The sequence below is a fragment of the Sapajus apella genome, unplaced genomic scaffold (genome assembly GCF_009761245.1).
Source record: "Sapajus apella isolate SASKATOON/1434 unplaced genomic scaffold, GSC_monkey_1.0 scaffold68, whole genome shotgun sequence".
Lineage (NCBI taxonomy): Eukaryota > Metazoa > Chordata > Mammalia > Primates > Cebidae > Sapajus > Sapajus apella.
This window is the reverse complement of record NW_022437008.1, coordinates 675,869-699,972: the sequence shown is the minus strand read 5'-3', so window position 1 is coordinate 699,972 and position 24,104 is coordinate 675,869. Positions and strand designations below refer to the sequence as shown.

Genomic DNA, 24,104 nt, shown 5'->3' with positions numbered 1-24,104 from the left:
CATGCCCAGCTAATTTTTTGTATTTTTAGTAGAGACGGGGTTTCACCATGTTGACCAGGATGGTCTCGATCTCTTGACCTTGTGATCCACCCGCCTCGGCCTCCCAAAGTGCTGGGATTACAGGCTTGAGCCACCGCGCCCGGCCTTATCTACCTGTTCTTTAGCAAGCCCTCAGTATACACTGGGAACCATCTGGGACACGAATCAACCTACAGTTCCCACCCCCAACACACACACAGCCTCAAGCTGCTCACAGTCTTTCTCAGCAGTGGAGTGTGGTGGAGACAGGTTGCCTGGATTCGAATCCTGACTTTGCCACTTATTAGCTGTGTGACTTTGCGGGTTTGTTGTTGGTTGTTTGTTTTTGAGACAGAGTCTCACTCTGTTGCTCAGGCTCTAGTGTAGTGGCGCAATCTTGACTCACTGCAGCCTCCACCTCCTGGGTTCAAGCAGTTCTTCCCGTTCAAGCAGTTCAGCCTCCCAAGTAGCTAGGATTACAGATGCCCGCTATCATGCCCGGCTAATTTTTTTTTTTTTTTTTTGTAGCTTTAATAGAGCAGGATTTCTCCATGTTGGCCAGGCTGGTCACGAACTCCTGACCTCATGTGATCTGCCCGCCTTGTCCTCCCAAAGTGCCAGGATTACAGGTGTGAGCCACCACACTCAGCCTAGCTGTGTGATTTTGAATAAGCTTCTTGAGCTCCATTTTCTCATCTGTAAAATGAGGATAATGATGGTCTCTATGATTGAATAAGTTAATGCATGTAGAGGGTTTAGAGCAGCATCTGGTATACACAGACCCCTCAGTAGAGACAGTATCAGTACTAGTAGCAGTTGTCATTATTGCCAGGAGGTGACAATGATGAAGAACTAGAAAGGACCATAGCACAGGACCAAAAATTATAAAATGCTCATGGTGGCCCCAAGGAGCCTGCAAGGGAACCCAGGGCCTGGTGGTACGGGTGGAGGTCAGGGAGTGCTTCCCAGAGGAGGTGGCAGTTGAGTCCCACACCCATGGGGTAGCCAGGATGCTGGGAAGGCACTTTTCAAAGGGAGACTGTGGTTTGAGGCGGGGTTGGAGGGCATAGAGTCATGCTGTGCGTCTCCCCCAGCTCTGCTGTCTGCATGCCGACATGCTGGGCTCACTGGGCCCCAAGGAGGCCAAGAAGGCCTTCCTGGACTTCTACCACAGCTTCCTGGAGAAGACAGCGGTGAGAGACCTTTCAGCAGCCCCAACCCCGAAATCCCTGTTTGGGCCTGCAGTCACCATGTGGGCCCCCAACCTCTGCCCTGAGGGCAGCTGCTGACCCCAGCCTTCCCCAGCACCCTGCCTCAGACTGGGGTTCCTGGCAGTCCTCCTGGGGTGCCTCTCAGCACACCAAGTCCTCCTCTTAACTCCAGTCTCTCCCTGGAGCAGGTTCTGCGGGTGCCAGTCCCTCCCAACGTCGCCTTTGAACTTGGTAAGGAGAAGGATGGGATGAGGGAGAGGTGTCCAGCAGGGACCACACCTCCCAGGAGGCCAAGGGGAGAGAGGCCACACTCCCATGCTCTGCTTGGACAGCCGAGATTCGTTCATTCCTTCTTGGCAGCAGTCTCAGGAAGCATGGCTGTGGGAGTACAAAGGTGGGTGGGGACCGTGGTCCAAGCCAACAGGGAGCTGGACCGTCTTCCCCCTGTGCGTCCCTGCAGACCGCACTCGGCCCGACCTCATCTCTGAGGATGTCCAGCGGCGGTTTGTGCAGGAGGTGGTACAAAGCCAGCAGGCAGCTGTGAGCCGGCAGCTGGAGGACTTCCGCTCTAAGCGGCTCATGGGCATGACGCCCTGGGAGCAAGAGCTGACCCAGCTGGAGGCCTGGGTTGGGCGGGACCGAGCCAGCTACGAGGCCCGTGAGCGGCACGTGGCGGAGCGGCTGCTCATGCACCTGGAGGAGATGCAGTGAGTGGCCAGCCCTGGTGGGAGCATCGCCCCTCCCCAGCTCCAGGGCACCCTGCTGCCTGGCACGTTCCATCCCATTTCAGGGTTCCCTCTTCTGCTTCAGGGTTCATTTCTTGGCATTGGGGCTCTTCCTCTGCTCTGTCATTTTAACTCATCTTGGATCCAAGTCTTCTTCCCTTTCCAGCTTTGCGGTTCCCTTGCCTTTTCTGGGTCTTGTCCATGATCTGGCACTTGGATCCCGTCCTCCTGGATGAGAGACCTTCTTTCCTCTTGTGACAGTTCTTCCTGATCCCTTCTGCCGTGTCCCCTGTCTGTTTCTCCTCTGCCTGCCTATCCCAGGACAGCAACCCTGAGATGTATCCTGGGTGGATGGGGACCCCAGGCCTAGCAAATGTGTCATAAACATCTCTTTTCCTCCTGCAGACCTACCATCTCTACCGATGAAGAAAAGAGGTGAGGGAGGCAGAGAGGGTGGCAGGGAGAGGCATGCAGCCTCCTGGATTTGAGGGAGGAGGGGGCTGGTGGCCTGGACTCCTGGGTCTGAGGGAGGAGGGGCTGGGGCCCGGAATCCTGGGTCTGAGGGAGGAAGGGCTGGGGGCCCAGACGCCTGGGTCTGAGGGAGGAGGGGTTGGGGGCCTGGACGCCTGGGTCCTGGGCATTGGGTAACAGCCCTGGCCCCTGTCCTTTTGAACCCTCTCGTCTCTCCTCAGAGTCTCACAGGAAGTAGTTGTGAGGTCAGGATGGGAAGGGCGGGCCTCTGCCTCTAGGGGCCTTGGGGTGTGTGGGGGTGGGGGTGTGTGTGTGTGTGTTGAGCCCTCCCTGTCTCCTCTTACAGTGCTGCCGTGGTCAATGCCATTGGCCTGTACATGCGTCACCTTGGGGTGCGGACCAAGAGTGGGGACAAGAAGTCAGGGAGAAACTTCTTCCGGAAAAAGGTGCTTCCCTCAGTGTCCTGTCCTGACCTTTGCACTGCAGAGAGGCCCTGGGAGCCTCATGACTCTGGACACCTTGAGTCAAATCCTGCTTAACTGTCGTCTCAGAGATGCTCAGCCTTCCTCCCTGTCCTCTCAGGTGATGGGGAACCGGCGGTCGGACGAGCCTGCCAAGACCAAGAAGGGGCTGAGCAGCATCCTGGATGCCGCCCGATGGAACCGGGGAGAGCCCCAGGGTAAGGCAGCCCGGGCCTCTGCCCTCCCCGGCTTCCCCAGCTGCTCTCACTCACTGTCTCACTGTCTCTCATTTCAGTTCCAGATTTTCGACACCTTAAAGTGGAAGTTGATGGTAATGGACCTGTAGCCAGAGCATCCATCCTGGGGGCCTGCGGGGGAGGGGCTGGGGACCTGGACTCCTGGGCCTGAGGGAGAAAAGGCTGGGCCTGGACCCCTGGGTCTGAGGGAGGAAGGGTGGGGAGGCTCAGACTCCTGGGTCTGAGGGAGGAAAGGCTGGGTCTGGACCCCTGGGTCTGAGGGAGGAGGGGTGGGGGGGCTCAGACTCCTGGGTCTGAGGGAGGAAAGCCTGGGCCTGGATCCCTGGGTCTGAGGGAGGAGGGGCTGGGCAGACCCCTGGGTCTGAGGGAGGAAGGCCTGGGACCTGGACCCCTGGGTCTGAGGGAGGAGAGGCTGGGGGCCTGGATTCCTAGGTGCCTTCTGGGTCCAAAGGAGGAGGGGTTGGGGGCCTCCTGGGTCCGAAGAAGGAGGGGATGGGGGCTCCTAGTCAAGGGTGGAAGGGCGGGAGCACAGCCTCTTGCCTCCCCGGTGGGTGGATTTGAGTTCTCTCATCTCCCTCTTTCTCCTTCACTGTCTCCCCAGCCGAGAAGCCAGGTGCTGCAGACCGGAAGGGAGGCCTGGGGGTGTCCTCTCGAGACCGGAATGTTGGGGCTCCTGGGCAGGACACCCCTGGAGTCTCTCTGCACCCTCCGTCCCTGGACAGCCCAGACCGGGAACCAGGTGAGAGTTTTCTGGGCCGGGGCTCCGTGAGGCCCGGGGATCCTGGTGGGAGTGCTCCCGCCCCCTTGGCACCCCCAGATAGAAGCCATTCCCCAGCGACACCTCCCCGTTGCTCAGCGTCTGCCCCTCTCTGCTCCTGGTTACCACTGGCATTCATAACTTTCCCTTCCCTCAGTTCACCCTTTCTGCAGCTTTCCTCCCAGGCTCTGCCCGCTCCTGGTGCTGTGTCTCCCACCCCCGCTTCGACTACGTTTTCCATCAGCCCTTCATTTTCCAGAACCTTCCCTGAGTACATGAGCAGTCCACCCTTGGAGCTGCATTTCTGGCCCCCTAGGTGGGGAGCCCGGCAACCCCATTAACTTCCTCCCTCACTGTCCTTAGATCTCTGTGGCCTTAGGCCTTAGACCTTAGGGTCTCTGCGTGGCCAGGCCCAGGCTCACACCCCGGCTCTACTGTTTCCTTGTATTTATTTATGTCTGGGAAATGACTCCCATTTCTTAGTCTCCACTTGCTGGTCTCTAAAGGGGTATGAGAGGGTGAGGAGGATGAATGGAGGTGGAGGCAGCACGGAATCCAGTGCCCTCCCGACCTCAGGGGGCTGCAGTCTGGTTGGGTGGGAGTGCACAGGCGCACCCACCTCTATGGCATCCTCACACCCTGCCCCCCGTGGCCCACAGCTGTGTTCTCAGAGGTCTTAATGTCTGTCTGTTCCATGCTGAAGTACAGAGCAGCCACTTGGTGTCTGCCTGGCACTGGGTAGCTTAACCGCCGCGTTTCTAGGCCGCAGAGTGTGGGTCTTCTGGTCTCCAAGGCCTTGGAGCAAGCCCTGCTCCCTCTACCCCACAGGTGCTGAGGCTCCCCTGGAGCTAGGGGACTCGTCCCCGCAGGGCCCAATGAGCCTGGAGCCCCCGGTGCCCCTGGAGAGTACTGATGAGGGGGCTGAAACAGAGAGGTGCCCAGGCTGGGATGCAGGGGTGGCGGGAGGGGGTTACTGAGCGCTGGGGGGTGGGTGTGGGTCGCCGCTGCCATCTGCGCCTGCTGTGCCAGCCTCTTGCTCTCCCTGCTCCTCCCCTGCTCTCTGGTTCTTGCCATTCCTCTCCCTTCTTTCCTTTCCTCATCTCCCTCCTGCTTCCTTATTGCCCCCTTTCCTTCTTCCTTCCTTCTTCCCCTCCTGCTTCCTTTCCTTTCTTTTTTCACTAATCTTTCTCCTCCTCCCTTCCTCTCCTCCTCTCCTTCCATCGCCTTTATTCCCCCCTCCTCTCTCACCTGGGTTTTCTTTTCCCACTTTCCATCCCCCTCCAGTCTCTCTGCCACTTTTCATTTTTTTAGCCCTTCTTCCCCTTTTCTTTCTTTTATTTATTTATTTATTTTGAGACGGAGTCTTGCTCTGTTGCCCAGGCTGGAGTGCAGTGGGGCAATCTTGGCTCACTGCAACCTCTGCTTCCCAGGTTCAAGCAATTCTCTTGTCCCAGCCTCCCAAGTAGCTGGGATTACAGGCATGTGCCACCATGCCCGGCTAATTTTTTTATTTTTAGTAGAGGTGGGGTTTCACCATGTTGGCTAGGCTGGTCTTGAGCTTCTGACCTCAGATGAACCACCCACCTCAGCCTCCCAAAGTGCTGGGATTACAGGCAGAGCCACTGGGCCTGGCCGTTCCCTTCTCTTTCAAGCCCCCACCCTGCCCGCCTTGCTCCAGCCTCCTGGTGCCCGTCCCTCAACCCCCCTACCCCTCTGTGCTCTGTGCCCTGGGGGCCCTGTCCCCCTTACAGCTGGGGGGCAGGCTCTGCCCCCTGCCCGTCCTTGTGCCGCTGCTTTGGGGACCCTGTGGTAGGTGTGGGGAGGTGGGTCGGGTTCCATCTGGGTCCATCTCTGACCCTATGCCCCTCTCTCCTCAGAAAGTGGAAGAGGTGGGTGCCTGGGCCCTGGGTGGGGGAAGGGCTAGCCCCTCCCCCATTTCTCCCAGCCCCTCCCTTCTCCCCATGGCCAATCCTTCCCCTTCACCCCCTGTGAGGGGCGGGTGGGGACATCACCCTCCCAGTTGAAGAGTTAAGTATGGAAATCCTCCCCACCCCATAAACACCCCTCTTTCCATCCCCCTGTCTTAGGGAAGGGAGGGGTCAGTCCTAACCCTACCCTGGGTTCCCCATCCTTCCCCATCAAATTTCAATATCCCTCCCCCAGCCACCCCCCACCACCCCAGCGCCCCTAAAATCCCACCACTCCTCTGATTCTCTTTCCTTTCTCTTCTGTTGCATGTTTGATCCCTGTCCTGGTCTTCCCTGTCCCGGTCCTGGTCTCTCCCCAACCCTGTCCCTGTCTCTCCTGTCTCTGCCCCTGTCCTGGTCTCTCCTGTCTCCCTGTCCTGCTCTCTCCCGTCTCTGTCCCTGTCCTGGTCTCTCCTCGTCTCTGTCCCTGTCTCTCCCGTCTCTGTCCCTGTCCCTGTCTCTCGCGTCTCTGTCCCTGTCTCTCCCGTCTCTGCCCCTGTCCTGGTCTCTCCTGTCTCTGTCCCTGTCCTGGTCTCTCCCCGTCTCTGCCCCTGTCCTGGTCTCTCCTGTCTCTGTCCCTGTCCTGGTCTCTCCCCGTCTCTGTCCCTGTACTGGTTCCGCCTCGTCTCTGTCCTTGTCTTGGTCTCTCCTTGTCTCTACTCCCCTGGTCTCTGCCTGACTCTATCTTTGGCCTCGGGGTCCAGGCTATCAGGGCGTCTGGGGCGCTCAGAGAGCCTGCGGGTGAGTGACCGCCGCCGGCCTTCCCGGGGCAGCCTCGGGGCTAAGGGCCGGGGTGGGGGCCGCTCCCGGAGCGACGTGGACATGGACCCCAGTTCCGCAACGGCAGTGCTTGGCCCTGCCCAACGAGCCACGTATGTCAACCCTCTCCCTTCCCCTATCCACTAAGGCAGCCTGGAGAATCAGGGAGGGACTGTTGTCCGAGTCACAGAGGAATGGGCGTTGGAGGCCGAGGTCATTGAGGCCAACTATGGTCACAGACCTTGGAGGAGGAGGGGGTAGAATGTTTCTAGAGATCTGGGGACTCTAGTCTGGTCAGATCTAGAGGTCTGGTATGTCACACGGGCTACCCTGGGGGCATCAAATGCCAAGGCCACTGACCGGGGTTGAATGTTCTTAAGAAGTTGAAGGCTGCTTCCTGGGATGGCCCAAGCTGGGACCCTAGCAAGACCTCTGTCCACAGCCCTGAGCCTGGAGATGACGGGGAGCCGGGACGGTCAGGACTAGAGCTTGAACCAGAAGAGCCTCCCGGCTGGCGGGAACTCATCCCCCCAGACACCCTGCACAGGCTACCCAAGAGCCAGGTGAAGCGGCAGGAGGTCATCAGCGGTGAGTGCTGTCCCATCCGCCTCACTGTGGCCAAGGACATAGTCCAGCTCTGGCAAAGGCAGAGACAGGCGCAGAGAGAATTGCATCTTGGTGTTGTTTAATATAGGGAGAGCTTGAAGACAGCTTCAGATTCCCTCTTGTTCCAAGTTCAGATTGTTCCAGCAGAGAGCATTTCAGTGAAATGTGAGTGCCGCTGTGGAATGGACATTTCCAAAGAATTTCTAGTAGTGCAAGACGGTGCTGATGTTAAGAATGTTGCATTGCCGGGCACGGTGGCTCACGCCTGTAATCCCAGCACTTTGGGAGGCCGAGGCCAGTGGATCATGAGATCGAGACCATCCTGGTCAACATGGTGAAACTTCTGGTGCAAGCCTTTGTTTCTTTACTTGTGAAATGTGGGCACTAATAGTTCCTACCTGAAATATTGTCATGAAGATGCGATGATTTGTGTGACGTGTTTAGCACAGTGTTGGGCCCAGAGGAGGAGCATTTTATTTTATTTTATATTTTTATTCAAGGTAGGGTCTCAGTCTGTCTCCCAAGCTGGAGTGCAGTGGCGTGCTCATGGCTCGCTGTAGCCTCACCCTCCCAGGCTCAAGTGATCCCCCCACCTCAGCCTCCCGAGTAGCTGAGAACACAGGCAGGCACCACCATGCCCGGCTAATTTTTGTATTCTTTGCAGAGATGAGGTTTCACCATGTTGGCCAGGCTGATCTCAAACTCTTGGGCTCAAGTGAATCTCCTACCTCAGCCTCCCAAAGTCCTGGGATTACAGGTGTGAGCTACCAGGCCCAGTCAAAGAAGAGCATTTTAATGAGATTGTTGTTACTAGTGTGATCTTAATGGCTTAGGGAAGAAAAGATCCCCATAGGGGAAAGTTTGGGGAAATGATCAGTGTATTAGCAGTGCTTGCTTCTGGGTGGAGAGATGAGTGTATCATTTTTGTCTTTTGTTTTTTTTTTTTTTTTTTTTTTTTTTTTTTGAGACAGAGTCTCACCCTGTTGCCCAGGCTGGAATGCAATGGCGCGATCTCGGCTCCACCACTGCAACCTCCACCTCCCAGGTTCGAGTGATTCTTCTGCCTCAGCCTCCTGAGTAGCTAGGACTACAGGCGTACACTACCACTCCTGACTAATTTTTTGTATCTTTAGTAGAGATGAGGTTTCCCCCTGTTGGCTAGGCTGCTCTCAAACTCCTGACCTCGTGATCCACCCGCCTTGGCCTCCCAAAGTGCTGGGATTACAGGTGTGAGCTACCATGCCTGGCCATTTTTGTCTTTTTCTTTTTTTCCTGTGCTTTCTTTTTTTTTTTTTTTTTTTAGAGGGGGTTTTACTCATGTTTCCCCCGGTGGGGTGCAATGGCGCGATCTCGGCTCACCGCAACCTCCGCCTCCTGGGTTTAGGCAATTCTCCTGCCTCAGCCTCCTGAGTAGCTGGGATTACAGGCACGCGCCACCATGCCCAGCTAATTTTTTGTAGTTTTAGTAGAGACGGGGTTTCACCATGTTGACCAGGATGGTCTCGATCTCTTGACCTCGTGATCCACCCGCCCTGGCCTCCCAAAGTACTGGGATTACAGGCTTGAGCCACCGCGCCCGGCTCCTGTGCTTTCTCATTCTATGTTGGCTAGGGAGGTTGGTGGCAAAAAGAGAAAGCTTTTGGAATTGATCGAAAGCTTATTTACAGATTACTTCGTAGTGAAAAAGGTACTTATTCAAAAATTTTAGGGGAGTAGATGAGTACTTTTTGGGTCACAGATCCTTCTAAGGACATGATATTTAAAAAAACAAACGTGAACCATATCCTATCCAGTAGGACTTTCTGGAATGGAAATGTGCTTTATTTGTACTGCTCACCATGGGGACTACCAGCCACCTAGGGCTGGTGAGCACTTCAAATGCACTAGGCCAGGGGCAGTGGCTCATGCCTATAATCCCAGCACTTTGGGAACCCGAGGTGGGCAGATCACTTGAGGTCAGGAGTTCAAGACCAGCCTGGACAATACAGTGAAACCCCGTCTCTACTAAACATATAAAAATTAGCCAAGCGTGGTGGCACATGGTTGTAATTCCCGATACTTGGGAGACTGTGACAGGAGAATTGCTTGAACCCAGGAAGCAGGACACAGAGGTTGCAATGAGCCCAGAACATGCCACTGCACTCTAGTCTGGGCTACAGAGCAAGACTCTGTCTCAAAAAAAAAAAAAAAAAAAAAGGCAAGGCTTGGTGGCTCATGCCTGTAATCCCAGCACTTTGGGAGGCCGAGGAGGGTGGATCAGTTGAGGTCAGGAGTTCAAGTCCAGCCTGCCAATGTGGTAAAGCCCCATCTCTATAAAAAAATAATAAAAATTAGCAGGGCATGGTGGTGCATGCCTATAGTCTCAGCTACTTGGGAGGCTGAGGCAGGAGAATCGCTTGAACTCAGGAGGCAGAGGTTGGAGTGAGCCAAGATCACGCCACTGCATTGCAGCGTGGGTGACAGAGCAAGACTCCATCTCAACAACAAAATAGCAACAACAACAAAAACACTAAACACAACTGAAGACTGAATTTTTAAAATTTCATTTCATTTTAATTAATGAAAATGTGAAGAGTTGTTTGTGGCTGGTGGCTATCACGTTGGACAGGCTATCAATTTCTCTCTCTGCATAACACACAAAATCCTGCACTTAGAGGACTTCTGGGGCCCCTGAAACTCACACATATGCCCTCCAGGGTTTGGGGGGATCCCTGGATCTCAATCTGTCAATCACTGTGTAATGTGGCCTGATGGTTAGACGCTAAGCACAGCTGTAAGCTTGCTGGCGAGTGGGATGATCAACTTGTCCCCGTTTGCTTGGGACATTCCCAGTTTTATCACTGAAAGCCCAGGCTGGCAAACAGAGGCCCTTGGTCACTCTGGCTGGTTGCCACAGTGAAAAGGGAAAGGCAGAGGGTTGAGGAATCCTCAGTGGCTCTTTTTTTTTTTTTTTTTTTTGAGACGGAGTCTCGCTGTTGCCAGGCTGGAGTGCAGTGGCACCATCTCAGCTCACTGCAACCTCTGCCTCCCGATTTCAAGCACTTCTCCTGCCTCAGCCTCCCAAGTAGCTGGGACTATAGGCGCCTGCCACCACACCCAGCTAATATTTGTATTTTTAGTAGAGACAGGGTTTCACCATGTTGGCCAGGATGGTCTTGATCTCTTGACCTTGTGATCCACCCACCTTGGCATCCCAAAGTGCTCGGATTTACAGACATGAGCCACCGCGCCGGCCCCTCAGTGGCTATTTAAGAAGGCAAACGTTTAAGAAGTTTTTTTTATTTGTTTGTTTGCTTTGTTTTGGAGACATAGTCTTGCTCTGTCACCCAGGCTGGAGTGGAGTGGCACGATCTTGGCTTACTGCAACCTCCGCCTCCCGGGTTCAAGAGATTCTCCTGCCTCAGCCCCCCAAGTAGTTGGGAATATAGGTGCACGCCACCACGCCCAGCTAATTTTTGTATTTTTTAGTAGAGATGAGGTTTCACCATACTGACCAGGCTGGTCTTGAACTCCTGACCTTCTGATCCACCCGCCTCAGCCTCCCAAAGTGCTGGGATTATAGGCGTGAGCCACCGGGCCAGGACCTTTTATTTATTTTGAGACAAGATCTCACTCTGTCGCCTAGGCTGGGGTGCAGTAATGCAATTATAGCTCACTGCAGCCTCGACCTCCTGGGCTCAAGGGATCTTCCCACTTCAGCCTCCCGAGTAGCTGGGACTACAGGCACACACCACCATGTCCAGGCTAATTTTTTTTTTTTTTTCTTTTGAGACGGAGTTTTGCTCTTGTTGCCCAGGCTGGAGTGCAATGGTGCAATCTTGGCTCACCACAACCTCCGCCTCCCAGGTTCAAGCAATTCTCCTGCCTCAGCCTCCTGAGTAGTTGGGATTACAAGCGTGAGCCACCGTGCCTGACCAATTTTTTTTTAATTTTTGGTAGAGACAGGGTTTCACAATGTTGCCCAGGCTGATCTTGGACTCCTGGGTTCAGGTGATTCTCCTGTCTCGACCTCCCAAAGTGCTGGGATTACAAGTGTGAACCACCATGGCTAGCTGAAGAGAGTTTTTTCCCACCAACTTCTAGGAGGCTTTCCTCCCCCCTCCACCTAACTCCTCCAGCCTGTCCCTGAGGTCATGCCCCCAGTCTGCACTCTTCCCAACGCGTTCCCTGCTTTGGTGGCCCCGCAGAGCTGCTGGTGACAGAGGCGGCCCATGTGCGCATGCTGCGGGTGCTGCACGATCTCTTCTACCAGCCCATGGCGGAGGGCGGCTTCTTCCCCCTGGAGGAGCTACAGAACATCTTCCCCAGCCTGGACGAGCTCATCGAGGTGCACTGTGAGTGCAGGGCCGGGGTCCCTCTGTGCACCCCACTGCCCCACGGGCAGCTCCGTTCTAGCCCTGGGTTCAACCTGCCTGGGAACCCCAGAGCTCACATGGGGTAGGGGCAGATGCATCACCCAGCCCCGAGGATCAGATACAGACACACCTGCAGCCCTACCTGCACCATGCCACAGCAGGTCCCACAAAGCACCTTCCAGGCCCTGACGGAGCGCCCCTTTCCTCCTGCCCCACAGCCCTGTTCCTCGATCGCCTGATGAAGCGGAGGCAGGAGAGTGGCTACCTCATCGAGGAGATCGGAGATGTACTGCTGGCCCGGGTGAGATGCCCAGGCCCCCCTCCTCCCAGCCAGACACCTGGAATCCAGGCCTGGGTCGGGTCCTGACCCTGCCCTACTCCAGTCCCAGGGTCTGGGCTTCACGCCTCTCGTGCTTCAGGCCCTGTTCTTGCCCATCCCCACTGAGACGCCTGCCTGGCCTGAATCTCACTGTAGTTTGATGGTGCCGAGGGCTCCTGGTTCCAGAAAATCTCCTCCCGCTTCTGCAGCCGCCAGTCATTTGCCTTAGAGCAGCTCAAAGCCAAGCAACGCAAGGAGCCTCGGTTCTGTGCCTTCGTGCAGGTGAGGTGGGGTCTGGCCTCCAAGTTTCTGGGGAGGAGGATCCTGGAGACTCAGACTCCTTGGTGCCTGCACCCTGGGGTGCACCGGAAGCCTGGGCCATCGCAGCACCAGCAGCCGTTTCCTGCAGGAAGCTGAGAGCCGCCCGAGGTGCCGCCGCCTGCAGCTGAAGGACATGATCCCCACGGAGATGCAGCGGCTGACCAAGTACCCCCTGCTCCTGCAGAGCATCGGGCAGAACACAGGTACCGCAGGCCCGGCTCTCTGGGCCTTGGCTCTCTTTTTTTTTTTATATTTTCTTTTCTCATCTTCATCAGTGAGAACATCACAGCTCCTTGCAGCCTCAATCACCCAGGCTCTAGCTGTCCTCCCTCCTCAGCTTCCTGAGTAGCTGGGACCCCAGGGGCACACCACCATGCCCAGCTAATTTTTAAATTTTTTTTTATAGAGATGGAGTCTCGCCATGTTATCCAGGCTGGTCTTGAACTCCTGGTCTCAAGTGATCCTCCTGCCTTAGCCTCCCAAAGTGCTGGGATTACAGGCGTGAGCCACTATGCCCCACCAGCTCTCCTTTCTCTAACCTTGGCTGCAGAACCTGGAGCCTCTACGGCAGGGGTTCACCAGACCTGCTCTCTTTCTTGCCTGCAGAAGAGTCCACAGAACGGGAGAAAGTGGAGCTGGCCGCCGAGTGCTGCCGGGAAATTCTACACCACGTCAACCAAGCTGTGCGTGACATGGAGGACCTGCTGGTGAGCCTGGGCTGGCCCCACACCCGGGACAGTGGGCAGTGTGGGAGTGGGAGCATGAGCCGGCCCCTACCTCAGCGTGTCCAGAAGCCATACCCCACCCCTTGGCCTGTCTCCCACGAGGGTCACCATGTGTCTGGGGCTTGGCTTGGCCCTCAGTACCTCTCTCAGGGTCACCGGAGGTTGGGCGCCGCCCTCAGCTTGCCCCCATCGGAAGTTGCTCTTGGCTCTCGCCTTACCAGTGTGGGTCACTACAGGTCAGCCCTAGCACATAGCTTGTCCCCATAACACTCCTGTCTCTGCCCCAGAGGCTCAAGGACTATCAGCGGCGCCTGGACTTATCCCACCTTCGGCAGAGCAGTGACCCCATGCTGAGCGAGTTCAAGGTGTGACCTGACCCTCCTGCCTCCCCCACCCCCGAACTCTCCTTGGCCCAGGGGATTCTGTGATGCAGCCCCCAGCCTGTCCTGCCCATCCCATAATACACCCAGGGAACGAGAGCTCTGGTCCCCACCTCATGCCAATCCCATGATCCCCAGCCTGTGGTCATCCTCGGCCACTGCCCTGCCCTTCCCCTCTCCACCAACCCCAATTACCTCCTGCCAACCTGCACAAACCATCACTCCCTCCTGCCCCAGAACCTGGACATCACCAAGAAGAAATTGGTCCACGAGGGCCCACTGACGTGGCGAGTGACAAAGGACAAGGCTGTGGGTGAGTGCCAGGGCAGCTGCCTGGTGCGGGGTGTGGGGGCAGTGAGCTGGGGTGGGGAGGGTGTCTCGTGGGGGGACACCATGTGAGCACTGCCCGCCCCATAGAGGTGCATGTGCTGCTGCTGGACGATCTGCTGCTGCTGCTCCAGCGCCAGGACGAGCGGCTGCTGCTCAAGTCCCACAGCCGGACGCTGACAGCCACGCCCGACGGCAAGACCATGCTACGGCCCGTGCTGCGGCTCACCTCCGCCATGACCCGCGAGGTGGCCACCGGTGAGCACAGCCACTGCGTGGCCCAGGACAGAGGGTGTCTCTTTCGGGCAGAGCTGCCTGTGCAGTGGGGAGCAGACCCCTCTAGAGAGCCAGGGAGCTGGCATTCTGGCAGAGAGGCTGAGAAGTGGGTGGAGGTGGGCAGGGCGGGGCCAGGCCTGGCCGGTTTTATAAGTGAGGCGGTAAGTGCTGCAGGTGTTTGCACAGAGGTGTGTCTTGTGCAAACGAGAGGAAAGGCCAGGAGCCCAGGGAGGAGGTATTTGTAAACATAGTGCTGGGGCGTCGTCTCAGGCCAGAAACACTGGAAGTGGCTGGAGGGTGAGAGTGGCTGGGGGGGTTTCATAGGTAGACCAGGGGACTTGGCTGATTCCATAAGGAGGTGTGAGTGGGGAGGCTCAGGAGGAGGACTCATAGGGCCCTGGATATTAGTGGACAGTAAGGGGTGAGTTGAGCCATGGGAGCCCTGAGGGCACAGCCTTTGTGGGTGACTTCTCCAGCCTGTGCTCAGGGAGGGGCATGCACTGGGGGGGACCTGGGCTCTGAGCCCCATCTCCCCCTCTCCTGGCAGATCACAAAGCCTTCTACGTCATTTTTACCTGGGACCAGGAGGCCCAGATCTACGAGCTGGTGGCACAGACTGTGTCAGAGCGGAAGAAGTGAGTGGGGTCTGAGTTCCGAGTATGGGTTGAGAAGGCTCAGGCCTCTGTGTTCCTGGGAACAGGAGGGCTGTGGGGAGTCCCCGGGATAGGGTCTGGGGGCTCTGACTGCCTAGGGATTTGGCCTCTCTCCCCAGCTGGTGTGCCCTCATCACCGAGACCGCTGGATCCCTGAAAGTTCCTGCCCCTGCCTCTCGCCCTAAGCCCCGGCCCAGCCCAAGCAGGTGAGTAGGGTCATGGAAGGAGCTGGAGGTTCAGGGAGGGAGCTGGAAGGTGGGGCTGGCTTCCCTACACAACTTCAGAATGCAAGCCCCAGCCATCTCCGTGTGCGTGTGCACGTGTGCACGTGTGCAAGCACATGACTGTGCGTGCATGTATGGTATGTGTGTATCTGCACGTGTGTGTGCCGACCCCACCACTGCCCTGTCTGTCTCCTGTCTCCAGGCCTCTGTGTCTTCTGTTGTCTGGGCCTCTCTGTCTCCCTGTCTCCCAGCCTCAACTTCCATCTCTGTCTCCGGACCTCCCTGCCTCCCCACCTCCAGCTCTCTGTCTCCCTGCCCCTGCAGCCCCCCGGGGCCAGGGGTGTGGGGTCACCCAGCACTTCCTCCCCTCAGCACCCGAGAACCCCTCCTCAGCAGCTCTGAGAACGGCAATGGTGGCCGAGAGACGTCTCAGGCTGATGGTGAGACCAGAGGGATGCTGCGGGAGGGGCTGGGTTGGGGCTCCCCGGTGGGGAGAGGCATCAGCAGGAGGCCCGGCAGGATCTGAGCTCCCTCCCTGTTCCCCAACCCAGCCCGGACAGAGAGAATCCTCAGTGACCTCCTGCCCTTCTGCAGACCAGGCCCCGAGGGCCAGCTCGCTGCCACGGCCCTTCGGAAAGGTAGTCCAGCCCTGCCCCTCCAGGTGGCCACCAGCCCAAACAGTGCCCCTGTTCCAACTAGAACAAGGCTCTCCCTGTCAAAAATTTCCTTATGCCCAACTGCCAGAAAACAAATGCTCCCAACCCACCTGGCCTGTACTGCTGTCCTGGGTGCCCAAGCCCCTCTTCTGCAGCCGCCATCCCTTCCTTGCCTCTGTATTCAGCCTCTCCCTGAAACCTTCCTGCCCTGTCCCAACCCTAAACCCAGCCTTCACCACCCTAACCTCATCTGCTCAGGCTTGCCTGGCACCCACCCGAACCTCCAGCCCCTACACAACCCCTTCGGCATCCCCCATCCCAGCTCCCAGCCCTGCCCCTGTCTCCTAACTCCGCCCCCTTGTCCCTGGCCAGTGCTGTCCCTGAAGCAGCTTCTGTTTCCCGTGGAGGAAGACAGCGGGGCGGGGCCTCCTCCAGATGGGCATGGGGTCCCAGGGGGCAGCCCCCTGAGCCCAGCACGGACCCAGGAAATCCAGGAGAACCTGCTCAGCTTGGAGGAGACCATGAAGCAGCTGGAGGTAGGGCAGGGCCAGCCAGGGGTGCCCTTAGTGGGCTGGGGAAGAAGGGGGGCCCCCCTCATCCATGACCCCTACCCCAACAGGAGTTGGAGGAGGAATTTTGCCGCCTGCGACCCCTCCTGTCGCAGCTTGGGGGGAACTCTGTCCCCCAGCCCGGCTGCACTTGAGGTCCCTGCCCAGGAAGGTGAGTGGGGATCTGAGGGCCTGGGCATGTTCTGGAAGGAGGCCCCCTCCAGAGCTCACATCCTTACAGCCCCTTCTGTCCATCTTTCTCTTTGTCTTTCCTGAGTCTCCCCACTCTAACAATGTCTCTCATCTGTGTCTGTTTCTGATAATCTCTGCTCCTCTGTCTTTGTGCCTGCCTGCCTCTCCCCACCTCCCTTTCTCTCTCCGCTCTTCCTGTTTCTCTCTCCATCTCTCCCTGTCTCCCTTCTTCTCCTACATCCCCCAGGCCTTTTTCAAGAAGGAAAGGAATTGGGGAGAGGACATGAGGGACCACCCCCACCCACACAGCTGCAGCAGCATCTCACACCCCGAGGGCCTGAGGAGAGGGAGCTTCAGGCCGCCTGGGAGGGGCCCAGCTGGGGTTACTGGGCCCACATGGGCCTTGGCCATCTCTCCCTCCTGCCCTCTGCTTGGGGGACTCAGGGCTTCATTCCAGGGGGCACCGCGGTGACCCGGGCCATCTCAGTATTGCCTGTAGAGGCCACCCCCCACCCCCCACCCCCAAGTGCCTTCGCTCTGTTTTTATATGCTGAATTGGAGGTTTATTTTTTAATATATATTATCTAAGAAGAGATCTGCGTGTGTGAGGGTGGGATGGGTTCTGGCATGGCGTTGGGAGCTCTCTGTGACTGTCTGGCGTCGACTTCCTGGGTCTGTGCCTGTGTGCCTCCCGCCAGTTCATTCATTTTGAACAGTTACTCCCCAGGCACTCCGCGCACACACTGGGTATGAGGCATCTCCCTGACACCGCCCTCCAGCTCCCACCCTGACCCCTCATGCTCAGCACTGAGCACCCCAAGTCTCTCTCTCTCTTCTTTTATTTCTGTAGTAAACTCTCTGGAGGGGACTGTTGGGATTGTGGGGAGCTGGTGGGGAGGGGGCCCCTCCTGGGTGGGGGCTGGGGGCGGGGTTATTGCTCTGAGCTCCCTGTCCCCAGGGGGGCCTGGGCGGGGGGGTTGTCAGGACTAGGGCCAGCACAGGGGGTTGGAGACACGGCCACACAAACACGTGGGGTACAGCACAGGGGTGGGTGGGCAGGGCAGGCTGGGCGCCATATTGCACTTTAGAAGTGGGGCCAGGTGGGGACCCCCCTCAAACTGGAACCTGGGGAGGAGGCTGGAGGCCATCACATTCCCTCTCTCTGTGGAGGGGAACTGAGACCCATATGCTGGGGCCGGGCATCAAGGGCAGACGGTCAGCTGCCCTGGTCCCTGCCTCAGCGGAATCCACCGCCCCCTACCAGCTCAGCTGCCGGTCCCCCCTTTGCCCGCCTTTGCCTTGGGGGGCACTGGGAGGCCCTCATCGCCCTCACTGTCAGAGCTGCAGCCGCTGACGTCGGTGATCTCCAGCTCCGAGTCGCTGTCCTCCTTCCCACCAAGGGCAGCCTCTGAACCCCCAGCCCCTGGCAGTGCCAAGCGGGGGGCCGCTGCCAGGCCTGAGGGGCGCTCAGGGCCCAGGCCCTCCCCTGTTGAGGCCAGCAGGGGCGTGGCTGTGGGGCCTCCCCCTGCCCCTGCTGAGGGCAGGTGGCCCAGGGAACTGGCCAGAGAGTTGGGATAGAAATGCGGGGGGTAGAGAGAGGGAGGCAGCTTGGGGAAGGGGCCCGTAAGGTACGGGTTAAAGTTCCAGGGGTACTCAGGGAAGGCGCGGCCATAAGGACCCAGCAGGCCAGGGGGCTTGGAATAGCCGGTGGCACCTGAGGGGCACAGGGGTAGGTCAGGCTGGGGGGGGGTCTGCCCGCCTGGGGACCAGTAAATGGGGCCGCCTCCCTGTCATATCCCACCCCATCTACCCGAATCCCTCCCACACGGCATCTCACCCCCTCACAGCTTCCCCCAACTCCATCTCCTCCCGGTCCCCGCCTTGTCGTCCCATTCCTTAGGCACTCCTGAAAGCCCTTGTTCCCCCCTCATTTCCCTTCCCTCACCTCACATCCTTTTCTGGCTTTTACACACACACACGCACGCACGCATGCACACACCCTACAGCCTAGCCCTGGGCCCCCTTCCTTCTCTCATCTTTTCTTATCCTTTTCCCTTAAGCCTGCAGCTTCTTCCACCATGCCCCGAGCACCCCAGAACCTCCAGGCTCTTACCAGAGCCCAGGAACGGGAAAGGGCTGTCCAAACGCAGTTTATCCGTCTCGGAGGTGAACAGGGGTGTCCGAGCCCCTGGCTCTCCCAGGCGTGGGGCAGAGAACAGGGTCTGCAGGGTCTAGAGAGAGAACGGGAGAAGCAGCCCTGCTCAGACGGTCCCCTCCCCAGAGTGGGCACCAAGTGCTTTGGTTCCAGGACCCCAGTACCCAGACTCACCTCAGGGGTGAGGGGAGGAGCATCTGGCCCTGGGGCCCCCCCAAAGGGACTGGGGGTCAGCAAGAGTGGGGAGCCGGTGGCAGCTGCCGCCACGTCCAGCAGCGGGTAATTGACAAGCACGACTTTGCTAAAGTTGAACTTGTAGGTGAACCTCTTCCCTTTGGTCTTGTGGAGAATCCGCTTGTTATAGTAGTAACTGTGGGGAGATCAGGTGGTGGTGGGGAGGCCCAGGGGGAGCCCTGGGGCGGGGTCTGGGTTTCTTAATGCGTACAGTCCCAGGCATGGTGCACAGAGCACTAGAACTTACTTGGGGAAACTGAGGCTTGCAGAAGTCCCTTAACCTCACAGGGCAAGGAAGGGATGAGGCAGGAGCAGGGACCCTGCCCTGCGAGACTCCAAAGCCGAGATTTAGGGATTCTTCCTCCCACCTCCCCTCCACTCACAGCCCAGGTTTAGGGGTCCTTCCTTTCACCTCACTCCCACTCACGAGTAGCTATGGTGGTTGCTCATGCACAGCCCAGTGCCTTAGTGGGATCCAGCAGGAAACCCCCAGGATGCGGAGGGGGCACCAGAGGGGCAGTAGGAGGGGGGTAAGGTGGCATCCAGCCCCCAGCCTGTCCTCACCGCAGGGCCCGGCTCAGCTTGTCGTAATTCATGTGGGGCTTGCATTTGCGAATGCCCCACAGCCGGGCCACCTCGTCGGGGTCCTTGATGACGAATTCTCCATAGTCCCCCTGCCAGGCAATAACACCCTGGTACTCCTCCTTCTGCAGCAGCTCCAGGATAAAGTGCCACAGCTGGATCTGCCTCGAGCCAGGGGATGACTCCGGCTTATAGGCCCAATCCGGGAAGGCAAACCCTGGGGACGGGAGGCAGGGAGTGGCCTGGGGTCAGGATGCCAAGTCCAGGGCTCTGGGTGCTGCTGGACTCTAACCTGGGAGGCATCTGGTTCTCCTCCAGCCTCAGGCATCTTTGGGGACCTGGTTTCCACTCTCCAAACCTCTTCCCCTGGTGTCTGGTCCCCAAATCATCCAAATAGGGGCAGAACCCAGTTATTCAGGAACCCTAGGTTGGTACCAGTCTGGTCCCCTACCTTGGCACACCTCCCCCAGGCTCAGCATCAGGGGGTGGAGTTGGGAGGGACCGGCTTCCTGCTCCCATGACAGTGGGGAGGAATGGAAGGGGTGCTCCCTCCACAGCATTAGTCCTCCCGCTGCCCCCAGCCAGCCCCGGAAGGTCTTTGGTCTCTCCCGCACCCTACGGTGCCCGCAGCTCCTGCTGTCCCTGTTCCCCATTCCCCATCCCCCGCTCCACCTTTTGGCATTCCCCAGAGCCCCCCACTGACACACCCTGGCATATCCAGGCTGTGGTTGTGTGCATGTCTGCACCTTTCCTGTCTGTGTCCCCCCCATCCCATATCCATGCCCATGTCCATCCAAGAGCAGTCCAAAACAGGGTGTATGTACATGCGCACATACTCACCGATGCCCACGGAAGACATGTCACACAGACATCAGTTCACACGACACACAGCCACACTGGATCACAGGCACAGCAGAGTGCCACATGTGCTGGGGGCCGCCAAGGCTGGCATGGCAGACAGGCTGCCCAAGACTCAAGGTCACATCATCTCAACAACCCCAGGGTGCACACCCGTCACAGCACACAATTACACATCTCAGGACTGGGACCTAATAACAACTGTGCGACACACACAGGACCACAAAGTCCCAAAGAACACACTGTACAATGGAAGCAGTGAACACACCACAAGATGCCCATGTCCCCAGACACAGCCCAGCAGTCACACACAGGGTGACAGCGTGTCAGCAGAGCAACTTCCCAAACCCACACACGGAGGCACCCACGGGTCAGCCCTGACACCCACGGCTCACTCAGCATGACATCTCGCATATAGAGCAGGGCACTCCACTGTCCATATACCCTCAGGAACTGGGCACCCTGAAATCTCACCCCCCCCATGCAGAAGGCCCCAGGCCATGGATCCAAGTTCTGTAGTCACTCCTATGCTATCTTCTCTGCTCCCTACCCACTCCTCAGAGACCCCAGACCCAGGCATGAAAACAGAAGGCAGAGTGAGTCCATAAAAAGCTGGCGGCAGTACAGGAAGGGAGGGTGGTGTGGGCCAGGGCAGGGGAGACCACCAGTGTCGCTGTGTCCACTTGCTGTGTGATTACTGGCAGGTCCTTGCCCTCTCTGGCTTAGAACTTCAGAGGTGGGAGGCAAGGGGTGCAGGGTCCTGCCCAGCCTGCCAGGTATATAAAAGTGGGTGCTCATGCCTCCCGGCCTGAAAGCTAGGGAGCTCCAGGCATTTTACTCCTTGAGGGAGAATTTTTATCTCAATTCCTTTTTGGGTCTTTCTCACCTCCAGTGACAGGGCTGGATCCAGACTCCAGCTCTGACCCATCCCATACCCAGAACACGTACTGCTGGGGAGGCAGCTGTATCACAGACACACCCGCAGGACCCCAAGGTGACAACGGGACACCCCACCTGGATACACCACCTGTCCTCCAATGCACACCTTCAACGTGTCAAACCTACGAGGCACAGGCACAGCTAGAGAGAGGACCCCCAAACTCAGTAGGCAGACACACACACGTGACAGACAAACCCCCAGAATTCACTCATGCACACATGGACCCTGCGCTGAAAACCAGACACAGCCCCCAACACAGAAGTCCAGGGACGCATCCCCCACACAACCCCAAATGCACCAAGACATCACTGCGAATGCCACACACCATGAGACTGACTGCGAGAAACAGGCAAAGGCTCCTCACCCCATTCCGGCAGAGGCAGGGTCCATGAGCTGGCAGACACCCCCACCCCAAAATGCAAGCACGCCCAGCCCAGAGACACTCAGGTAGCCAAATGCACAAGCTCACACAAAGGCTGCGCAGACACATTCTCCCAGTGTGACCCCTTCTAGAAACACTGAAGTGTGACACAGGGACACACTGAAATGAGACCCCAAATAACCAAGCACAGTCTGTCTCTCACACACGTGCGCACACGCGCGCGCACACACACACACACACACACACACCCCTCCTGCTGCACACCGGCGTGGTGTCTTGAGCTCAAATGCATGTCCAAGCCAGCCTCACTGTCCACCCTGAAGCTCCAACCCTCCACTCTGAGCAAGCTGCTCTCTCTCCCAGGGCTCCGGCTGGCCAGGTTACGCCTGCACATCCCTCTGACCCAGCAGTGCCGTCGGTCCGTCTGTCCATCCATGCCTGGCCTAGTGCCCCTCCAGCCCAGTCCCTGCTTACTCCCCACGCAGGTCCTGCGTGGGAGCAGGCTGAGATACACGTGGCAGGGATGCCCCTCAGTCCTCGCCCCTCAGTCACCTCCGCACCTCACCCACCCTCCAGAAGACCCGCATGTCCCAGCAGGCAGGTGGTCGGGGAATCTGGGTGCGAAGTTTTTAGCCAAGTTTCTCAGGAAGGGGTTTGATTTGGGAGACTCTGACCAAGACCAAGAGAGGAGGACTCACAGACTAGAGTGAGACATGTGGGGACAGAGAGAAGTGGGGTGCGGCTCACTGGGGAGGCCTGACGGCTGGGGAAAGGGGTCGGGGAGGTCCGGGCCAGTTACCGGGGGTCCAGAGAGCCGGCAGGGCGGGCGGGGCGAAGAGAAGGTCGGAGACGCAGCTACAGTCCATGGCGGAGCCGGCCCTGCAGAGGCCGGGAGGGACACACGGGGACAGGGTGAGCAGGAGAGACAGACACAGGTCAGCCAACAGGGTGCTGCCCGGGGCCTCCCCTCTCCCAGGTCCCCACCCCAGCCCTCCGCCCTCCCCCGCAATCCCTCCCGCAGGCTCCGTGTCCCCAGCCAGCCGCTCCGGCGGCCCATTCCTTCCCTCCCAGCCTCTCCTCCCGCAACCTCCTCCTCACTCGATGCCTCCATCACTAACCACGCTGCTCCCAGTCTCCCTCCCCGCTCCCCACCACTCGCTCACGCTCTCACACTCGCGGGCTCTCTTCCCCGCCCGCGCCCCGCACCGTCTCTGCTGCCGTCTCCCATCCCGGTCTCCTGCCTGACCTCCCGGGCCGGTCGGTCCCTGCATCTCTGGGTCTCCCTCTGTCTTTCTCTATCTACCCCAGATTTACCTTGCTCCGAAACTTGCCCCACGCCCGCCCTGCCCGGACGACCCACAGACAGGCGCAGCCCCGACCTGCTGCGGCCCCTGCGGCCCCTGATGGGCTGGAGGGGGCAGGCCTGGCACCCCCTCCTCCAGTCTCCTACCCCACAGGGCAGCCCCCAGTGCCCTGCAGGAGGCCTCCACAGACCCCAGACCTGCTGCTCGCCCTGAAGACCCCTTCCCCTTGCATCTGCCTCCCCTGTCAGTCCCGCTCCCTCAGACACTCCCTCTCCCTAGATACCTTACGCCCCTAAGATACTCCATCCCCTCCTCATTCCAGCTTCCCCTCCACACCCACACCCACGGAATCCGCTCCCTCTCACACCCCACCGCAGACACATGCTACCCTTGCGCTCCCGAGACCCCTCCCGTCAGGCACTTCAGCCCCTCACTGCCACCCTCAGACCCCACCTCTGGAGCACCTTCTTCCTGGAGATGCCCCAGATGCTCTCAACCCACTCTTCTGACACCCCAATACTCCCCACGGCTCCCATGCCCCCCCCAGACGCCCCTCAGACCCTGGCAGCCTGCGCTGTGTTCCCGTCAGCCCCGCCTACTCCCTGGACACTGGACAAGACTTTTCAGATACCCCAAGTTGCCTCAGACTCGCCAGGTCCCCCCCCCAGAGGCCCCAGCCCCAGATGCCCCCCACCTCCCATCTGCCTCCTGGAGCCTCCCCAGTCTCAGGCCCCCTCTGTTCCCACACCTCTCCCCCCTTCTTTCTCCATCTGTCCCGTCTCTTGATCTCTCTCCCTCTCCATCTCTGCCTCTCCCCTTCACTGGGTCTCTTCTCCCTTCCCTGCCTCCCCCCACCATCTCTCTTCCATTTGTGTCTCTCTCCTCCACCTAGGAGTTCTCTCTCCCCACCTCACTGCCCTCTCCCCCTCTCTCCATCTCTCCCTCCACCACTCAAGTCTCTTCTGTGTTTCTCTGTCTCCCACCCCCGCCTCTTTTCTGTCTCTCCCTCTTTCCAGTGTGTCCATCTCTGTCTCCCAATGACTTTCTCCCCATCTCTGCGATCCATCTCCCCCTCCCTTTCCACTGTCTCTGTCTCTCCCTCTCCTTGTACCATCTCTGTCTCTCCCTCTCCTTGTACCATCTCTGTCTCTGTCTGTCCCTCCCCTTGTACCATCTCTGTCTCTCCCTCCCTCTCTCCTGTCCCTGCCCCCACCCTGTCCCATCCAGCGTTTCTCCAGCAGCCCCGCTCCTCCACACCTCTCCCCCACAACATTGCTCTCCCACCTCCCGTTCTCTCTGCCTCTCAGGGTCCCCCTCCTTCCTCCCCCCACCCCCACCCCCTATTGGCCCCTCTCATTTCCGTGTTGGTTTTGATTTCTCTTCCCTACGCTTTCAACTCCCCGCCGCCTCCTCCGGACACGTTATAACGAGGAGCCGTGGG

General features: G+C 58.5%; 2 protein-coding genes across 11 annotated transcripts in view; one reads left to right on the top strand and one right to left on the bottom strand.

Moving 5' to 3' along the window:
- Nucleotides 1-649: 649 nt before the first annotated feature.
- Nucleotides 650-24,104, top strand: part of ARHGEF1 (Rho guanine nucleotide exchange factor 1) — a 35,403-nt gene continuing 11,948 nt past the window's right edge. For 2 of the 9 annotated variants that reach the window (XR_004260152.1, XM_032249243.1), the window contains exons 1-26: nt 650-1,211; nt 1,418-1,460; nt 1,690-1,936; nt 2,360-2,389; nt 2,772-2,871; nt 3,008-3,104; nt 3,182-3,217; nt 3,745-3,882; nt 4,729-4,834; nt 5,778-5,789; nt 6,572-6,739; nt 7,069-7,214; nt 11,420-11,566; nt 11,806-11,888; nt 12,063-12,188; nt 12,316-12,430; nt 12,834-12,934; nt 13,240-13,317; nt 13,570-13,645; nt 13,750-13,917; nt 14,483-14,570; nt 14,708-14,794; nt 15,137-15,252; nt 15,364-15,450; nt 15,841-16,004; nt 16,088-16,188. Coding sequence is in view for 8 of the 9 variants with exons in the window: in XM_032249243.1 (XP_032105134.1) it covers nt 1,134-1,211; nt 1,418-1,460; nt 1,690-1,936; nt 2,360-2,389; nt 2,772-2,871; nt 3,008-3,104; nt 3,182-3,217; nt 3,745-3,882; nt 4,729-4,834; nt 5,778-5,789; nt 6,572-6,739; nt 7,069-7,214; nt 11,420-11,566; nt 11,806-11,888; nt 12,063-12,188; nt 12,316-12,430; nt 12,834-12,934; nt 13,240-13,317; nt 13,570-13,645; nt 13,750-13,917; nt 14,483-14,570; nt 14,708-14,794; nt 15,137-15,252; nt 15,364-15,450; nt 15,841-16,004; nt 16,088-16,171 (2,721 nt within the window). In the remaining variant the exon portion in view is untranslated. Of the gene's footprint in view, nt 1,212-1,417; nt 1,461-1,689; nt 1,937-2,359; nt 2,390-2,771; nt 2,872-3,007; nt 3,105-3,181; nt 3,218-3,744; nt 3,883-4,728; nt 4,835-5,777; nt 5,790-6,571; nt 6,740-7,068; nt 7,215-11,419; nt 11,567-11,805; nt 11,889-12,062; nt 12,189-12,315; nt 12,431-12,833; nt 12,935-13,239; nt 13,318-13,569; nt 13,646-13,749; nt 13,918-14,482; nt 14,571-14,707; nt 14,795-15,136; nt 15,253-15,363; nt 15,451-15,840; nt 16,005-16,087; nt 16,189-16,293; nt 16,418-16,455; nt 16,804-24,104 lie in introns of those variants that run through there. The other 7 variants (XM_032249245.1, XM_032249244.1, XM_032249241.1 and 4 more) reach the window with 7 other exon arrangements.
- ERFL (ETS repressor factor like) lies at nt 17,007-22,333 on the bottom strand. Of its 2 annotated transcripts, XM_032249298.1 has the most exons (5): nt 22,159-22,332; nt 19,162-19,396; nt 18,538-18,733; nt 18,322-18,439; nt 17,009-17,922 (listed from the first exon to the last, which is right to left on the bottom strand). In XM_032249298.1, the coding sequence occupies exons 1-5, from the start codon at nt 22,223-22,225 to the stop codon at nt 17,474-17,476; spliced, it is 1,065 nt and encodes a 354-aa protein (XP_032105189.1). In that variant the 5' UTR covers nt 22,226-22,332; the 3' UTR covers nt 17,009-17,473. The 2 variants fall into 2 exon arrangements, with proteins under 2 accessions (XP_032105188.1, XP_032105189.1); XM_032249297.1 differs by having other exon boundaries at nt 17,007-17,922; nt 18,322-18,733; nt 22,159-22,333.